The sequence below is a fragment of the Chanos chanos genome, chromosome 7 (assembly GCF_902362185.1).
Source record: "Chanos chanos chromosome 7, fChaCha1.1, whole genome shotgun sequence".
NCBI lineage: Eukaryota > Metazoa > Chordata > Actinopteri > Gonorynchiformes > Chanidae > Chanos > Chanos chanos.
The window spans coordinates 46,718,739-46,726,238 of NC_044501.1; the positions used below are offsets into that span (position 1 = coordinate 46,718,739).

At 45.3% G+C, this 7,500-nt stretch overlaps 1 protein-coding gene across 5 annotated transcripts in view; it reads left to right on the plus strand.

The window, feature by feature from the left end:
- The window catches only part of nrxn2b (neurexin 2b), a 543,549-nt gene that overhangs the window by 92,083 nt on the left and 443,966 nt on the right, over positions 1–7,500 (plus strand). The window contains exon 3 of one of the 5 annotated variants that reach the window (XM_030779479.1): positions 4,076–4,084. The exons of the other annotated variants lie outside the window; for them this stretch is intronic. Within the exon in view, the coding sequence (XP_030635339.1) occupies positions 4,076–4,084 (9 nt within the window). The remainder of the gene's footprint in view (positions 1–4,075; positions 4,085–7,500) is intronic. 5 annotated transcript variants of the gene reach the window in all.

Genomic DNA, 7,500 nt, shown 5'->3' on the forward strand with positions numbered 1-7,500 from the left:
CCAGGCAGGTCACAGAAAAGGTTAACACCATCTTAGCTTTGCCCCCCCCCCCCCCTTTTTTTCCTTTTTTTCCTTTTTTTTTTACAGTGATCCCGTCCTTTCTACTCCCTTGTTTGGAGTGGTCAAAGTTGTGAAGGTTAACACAAATCTAAAGAGAAGCATCATGTGGACTCCCTACATTTGGACAACCTGTTCAATTAGGACAAAAAAGCAAAAACAACAACAAGAACAACAAAAAAAACTAGTCAAAATCTTTTCTTTTTTTTTCCTGTCTGCCAATCTACTGGAATTGTTTCCTAATTAATGCTGTTAAGGTATCATTCCGAAATTAGCCGTGTTTTAATGAACAAAATGTGATACATCCAACGAATGGCTGCACTATTTAAAACTCATTACACCCCCCCCCCCCGACCACCCCCTTTTTTCTCCGCAAGTAAGACAATTTATTTTTCACAGCTGAAGGGCTCTAATTTAGGAGGATTTGGAAGGTGTAATCGTCTCTTTCTCTGGCTCTCTCTTTCTCCCTCTATTTCCTTCTCTCTGTGTCTGTCTCTCTCTCTCTTCTGTTCTCATACTCTTTCTCCCTCTCTCTCTCTCTTTCTCTCCATAAAGAAAATATTCAATGACATTGAAACAACAGTCCAAAAAGTAAAGGTGATGGAGGACAGTGCGTTTCTCGTTCGTTTGTGTATTTGGTGACATAGACGCGTTTTGGTTTCAGTTCCAGTTTCAGTAGAGATTAAGACAATGCAATCGTGATTCCACTTGTAATAGCACGTGGTCATTTTTGTCTGCCGCCTCAAACCAAACCGTGGGAAGCGCTGAAAGTCAAACGTGCACGAAAGGCTGACAGACAGAACCGCTCTCTGGTTCGACAGATGTTTCCTCCTGCGTGTGGTTATTCGAAACCTGACATTAAGTTTTCATATTAGCTGCATCTAGCTCCAGAGGGAAGTGATTGAGGAGCTGCCAAAGGCATCGTCTAACGCTTAAAATAGCAACGCTGAAAGCACAGAGAAAACACAAGTAAACTTGTACAATAGGCACGATATTTAATGTTGTATAGGCGTTTCTATAGAGGCATTATAGACGTATTTCTTAGAAATGAAAGCTATGCTCTCAGACAGTTCTCGATTTCATACCTTGGCATTCGGTAACTGGCACCCTTGATGTCTAAAGCACTTATTTTCAACAATACCTGTATAAATCCATTTCATCAACAAGGTTTTAACAGCAATAACAAATGCTGTTTTTTTTTTTTCTCTCCCTGAACAGTGTGAGGACTTTCTTGTCTGAGAATGGAGTATCAGCTTTGATTAGGAGGGGCTGGATCTTACAGAACATCGTGTGAAGCTGATTTGGTTGTGTGTGTGTGTGTGTGTGTGTGTGGAGGGGGGGGGGGGTGGTCAGATCTGTCAGCCGTTGTCTGTCAGATGCCTTTCTGTTGAAGACGTTGATGCTGGTGGCTCGGTCACGTTCTGACAAAATCAATGTGTTTGATGAATTGACTGAAAATTTGGCCTCCTGACCAGAGAGAACATTTGATCTCTCTCTCTCTCTCTCTCTCTCTCTCTCTCTCTCAGTCTCTCTCTCCCTCTCTCTTCTCCTCTTTTCTTGAGGTCAAACAGTGAAACAAATATTTCATGGAATTTAATATTGAGACTAAAGCGTCTGAAGTGTTGCGGCTACGATAAAACAAAAGTCGATCAAAGTTATAAAATTGTTTCTCTCATTATTCCAGATATTGGCACGTTAGCTGTGGTGCTATCGTGTGGGTTGCTGCATGTGTTTAAAACATTAAAAGTCTCTCTCTCTTTCTCTCTCTCTCTCTCTCTCTCTCGTCTTCTTTCATTTAGTCTTCATCAGCACACACACTGGCTGTGCTCGTGCCAAAGCCGACAGAAGTCTCATTTGATGTACAAGGCAAAGAGTTTAACATGGCTTTCCTCTGCTTTTGATATCAGGCCCGCCCCTCATGAATAATTAACGCAGGCAGGCAGGCAAGGGGAGACTCCGATCTCCATCCATCACCCTCAACTCATGTCTTATGATATTTCAACTTCTCCTCTCGTGGCCACGGCAGTGAATTATTCAAACCCTTTAAACTCACACTCTATATTATTAGAGAGAGAGAGAGAGTGTGTGTGTGTGTGTGTGTGTGTGAGAGAGAGAGAGAGGGAGAGAAAACATCCATTATGCATGTTTGCCTTCAGTGAGAGTTATTTTTCTTTCTCATTTTTTAAAGTAATGTATTTAAACGTGGCTTCTGCTCCTGTTTCACACTCATCTACCCAGCCAGACTAAACCCTAACCGCACTAAACACAGCTGGACTAAAACCCAAAGAGGCAAACCCTCACTTAGACCAAACCCCAAAACCCAACTAGTCTCTATCCCAGCCTAAGCTCCACCTGAACCAGTCTGACTACACTCAGAACTAATGTGGACCACTCTGACTATACCCAGAACTAATGTGGACCACTCTGACTATACCCAGAACTAATGTGGACCACTCTGACTATACCCAGAACTAATGTGGACCTGTCAAACTACTCCCAGAGCTAACGTGGACCTGTCTCACTACACCCAGCAATTTCAGTGTTCAGGGGACAGCAACCCCCCTAAAGAAGTAGCCCATTTGTTCACGCTGATGCTAATGTGGACCTGTCTCACCACACTCAGAACCAATGTGGTCCTGTTTCACTACACCCAGAGCTAATGTGGTCCTGTCTCACCTCACTCAGAACTAATGTGGACCACTCTGACTACACCCAGAAGTAATGTGGACCACTCTGACTACACCCAGAACTAATGTGGACTTGTCTCACCACACTCAGAACTAATGTGGACCACTCTGACTACACCCAGAAGTAATGTGGACCACTCTGACTACACCCAGAACTAATGTGGACCTGTCTCACTACACCCAGAGCTAATGTGGTCCTGTCTCACCACACTCAGAACTAATGTGGACCACTCTGACTACACCCAGAACTAATGTGGACCTGTCTCACTACACCCAGAGATAACGTGGACCTGTCTCACTACACCCAGCAATTTCAGTGTTCAGGGGACAGCAACCCCCCTAAAGAAGTAGCCCATTTGTTCACGCTGAAAATTAATCTGTCAACAAACATGCTGTTATAATTTTAAAACATTTTCAAATGCCTCAAGTTTCAGCATCACCTTCACTGGACGCCTTCCAGACACCCCATCATGATTCCTCCTCGTACCGAAACCCTCACGCAGCGAAAGCAATCTCTTAAAAGTTAAAAAAATAAATAAATAAAAAGAGAGAGGAACAGCAGCTCATCCAGATCCCCAGAGGCGCAAACAGAGCGCTGTTCCACCCCTCTTAATAGGGAGCTGAATGTCTTTTTACTCTGGCATCTGTCTGAAGTGTTGGAAGGTGACCATATGTTGGGGGAGGTCCTACGAGAGCCTCCCTCTTTAGCACGCTTCTCGAGCCCCGGTCGCCAGAGGAGGGGGTGGGTGGGGGGCTAGGCACCGTCAGAATTTTTCAAACACATCTGCCGTTGAATATAGGAGGTTTGGGAGATAGGGAGACAGGTGGAGATGGGGAGACAGGTGGAGATGGGGAGACAGGTGGAGACTAGGCGATAACGATGATGGTAGTCATTTTTTCTTTAACACCAGCCACCCCCTCTGTCTCTCCAAGGCCTTCTTTTTATTGACTGATTGATTTATTTATTTTGTTGTTGCTGCTGATGATGCTGCATAGAGATTGTTATAGCTTGGGATATACGTATTCGTTGCCGGAGTTAACCATTTCCCGTCCAGACAGATTAGAAACAGGAAAAATGTGGCATATATGTATTTGAAACACACATTGTAGGGTTTTTGAAATTCTCCATGAACCGTAGAATATTTTTCTTCTTCCTGTTCTTGTTATTGAGGGAAAAAAAACAACAACAAAAAAACAAGGATGAATGAAAATTATTTCTTGGTTGTTTATTTTTTTTCAAATAAAAGTCCTTGAAAGCCCTTGACACCCAAACCCGAGCACTGACGTATCTGACAGTATGAAAATCAATCACACAAGGGACCATACAGGAGATACAGGAGGTTCTACAAAGACACACAGATACGAAACCTCCAGTTCCGTGAGGTAAATATAAAGACACGCACATCCGAAATTCTCTGTTCATACAAAAACACAATGGGATCTGAAAAGAGATTTCTTCCAGCTTCCTGTTTGTCTGAGGAACACTTCTGCTCCGAATACTGTGTGTTTGTGAGTGTGTGCGTGAGTGTGTGTGTGTGTGTGTGTGTGTGCGTGAGTGTCTGTGTGTGTGCGTGAGTGTGTGTGTGTGCGTGAGTGTGTGTGTATGCGCGTGTGTGTGTGTGTGTGTGTGTGCGTGAGTGTGTGTGTGTGTGTGTGCGTGTGTGTGTGCATTCGTGTGTGTGTGCGTGCGTGCGTATGTGTGCGTGCGTGCGTGTGTTCTCTTCCATAAGGCAGCTGCAGATGGTTGATTGGGCAGGATGGGCAGGACCGAGGCTGACATAAAGGGCCCTTTTCTGAGCACATCCTCCTTAATGACAAAAAGATGAACTTTCCCCGTCTGTCAGTCAATCAGAGCGTTCCGCTGATGCCAGCTCTCTGACGCACTGTGACGTGCGGAGTGTGTCTGTCGTGACTTTAGACTAAAAACGCTCGGCTGTCTCGTCTGTCTGAAAGCTCTCTGCGAGTACGGTCTGTTTCAGTATTTACTGAAATAATGCATCTAAACGTCTGGTCACTGCACTGATTCGTGATGGTGCTGTTGCTTTGTGTTTAGGTTACTGAAATGTTGGTACATTTGACACAGAATCATAGAGAGACGTATTAGGGAAAACCTGAAGCATTATGAATGGCTTTAACTAATGTGTGCCACAAATACTAGCTGAAAGTAATTGTGTAAGACGAACAATTGCATTAGACAAGCGTGATGTCTTTTTTTATCAAACGTTTGCCACAAGCTCCTGGCCTGTAGGATGGAATGTGTATTTTGTGGGCGGAGCCCACGGTGCATCCAGGTCTCTCCTGGCCTGTAGGATGTAATGTGTATTTTGTAGGCGGAGCCCACGGTGCATCCAGGTCTCTCCTGGCCTGTAGGATGTAATGTGTATTTTGTGGGCGGAGACCACGGTGCATCCAGGTCTCTTCTGGCCTGTAGGATGGAATGTGTATTTTGTGGGTGGAGCTCACGGTGCATCCAGGTCTCTCCTGGCCTGTAGGATGTAATGTGTATTTTGTGGGCGGAGACCACGGTGCATCCAGGTCTCTCCTGGCCTGTAGGATGTAATGTGTATTTTGTGGACGGAGACCACGGTGTATCCAGGTCTCTCCTGGCCTGTAGGATGTAATGTGTATTTTGAGGGCGGAGCCCACGGTGTATCCAGGTCTCTCCTGGCCTGTAGGATGTAATGTGTATTTTGTGGGCAGAGATCACGGTGCATCCAGGTCTCTCCTGGCCTGTAGGGTGTAATGTGTATTTTGTGGGCGGAGATCACGGTGCATCCAGGTCTCTCCTGGCCTGTAGGATGTAATGTGTATTTTGTGGGCGGAGACCACGGTGCATCCAGGTCTCTCCTGGCCTGTAGGGTGTAATGTTTATTTTGTGGACGGAGACCACGGTGCATCCAGGTCTCTCCTGGCCTGTAGGGTGTAATGTGTATTTTGTGGGCGGAGACCACGGTGTATCCAGGTCTCTCCTGGCCTGTAGGATGTAATGTGTATTTTGTGGGCGGAGACCACGGTGCATCCAGGTCTCTCCTGGCCTGTAGGATGTAATGTGTATTTTGTGGGCGGAGACCACGGTGCATCCAGGTCTCTCCTGGCCTGTAGGATGTAATGTGTATTTTGTGGACGGAGATCACGGTGTATCCAGGTCTCTGAAGAGCTTGGCCTTTGACTCAGACTCTAAGACTGGGTGGAGTGTGAATGCAATGCCCCGCCCCCCCCCCCCCCCCCCCCCCCCCCCCCATTGGCCAGGGCTTTCTCCCATATGTCTCCACAGACTGGAATCTGTCTCCCAAGCCCCGCAGTGACTGGTTTTATCCAAGCACTCGGACTCTGACAGCCAGAAAACAGCTCTTTCGTTCCTGGAGTTCTGTGTTTATCCAACAGTTTCCCGCTAGCCATTTCCCAGGTCATGTGGGCTGCTAAAAGCCTGGTGCTGATAAAACACTGGAGTAAGAGCCAGGTTGGCAACCTCTTGGTTTGGCTATCCGTTGCTCTTTTAGCACTACGGACAGAGGTAAAAGAGAAATTGTTTGTCGATTTCATTTCACACCCAACGGGCGTCTGCGTCCAGGGTCCTTGCACGACCAGTATTCTCCCCGAGTTTGTACATCGTGTGTTTTGAGTTTATTCCCTTATATCGGCTGTCGTTAGATTTCAAGTGTCATATCCGTACTCAGAGCGTAATCCACGTCCTACATCCCTACCATGTCACCAGATCCATCTTCTTTTCTCTTCTCTTTCTTTTTTATTTCTCTCTGATCTTATAATTTATGCAGAGTTTTTTTTTTTTATCTCTTCTTTTCTGCTCATCTATATTCAGACGTATTTTCTCATCAGTTATTCACGGTCATGTCGCTCTCAGTAAAATCTGACAACCAGCTGTTCCCCTCCCCCCTCTTCACCCCTCCTCACTCCTGTTTCACTCCTGTTTCACTCCATTCTTCTCTCCTCATCCCCACTTCCTTTCACCTTTACGGATGGAGGTGCTTATAGAGGAGGTTCGATCTCTGTGTGCACCGTGTCAACGCTTTGATGTCTTAAGAAAACTTTGAGAATAAAAAAAAAAAAAAATGAAGAAATTGACAGGTCCACCCCCCCCCCCTCCCCCCCACCCCACCCCTTTTCAGAACTTACACAACTGAACTGAGCCAAACTAAACAATTTTCAGTCTTTCTGTAATTTTCTTTTCCTTTTTTTTGTTTTTTTTACAATAACTGTACTCAAACAATGGCTTGGTTTTGACTTACACGCTGATAGTGTATTGATTTAGTTTTTGTTGGTGTTGTTGTTGTTGTTGTTTTTCAGATGGTGATATGACCATGGACTGAAAGCTAGTGATGTATCGGGGTTGTGAAGTATTGATTATTAGAAACATGATCGGTAAAATCATTCGTCGTGCGTTTGTCAGTGGGAGCAGTGCAAACTGATAGAGACTGAGTGAAAACATTGGTCTAGGCCTCTGTGGGGCTAAGGAGAGATGAGGATTTGACTGCTGCTAATTGACTTTTCTTTTCTTTGTCCACAGTCAGAGAGTGACGAATACTCACGTCTGTTGTGCTGTTGGTGAGATTTCTCTGTCCACCCTGTTACGTGCTTATGAGTACATTAACCCCGGGATTAACAAGCACAAGAAGGGAGCTCTCACAGATTATATTTCTGGGTGGCTTAAACTCACTCTCAAATTTAATCGCGTGTGAACCTGTCTGAAGTAACGAGTCTTTATCTCTGACTCTTTAGCGCCTTGGTTACGGCTCTC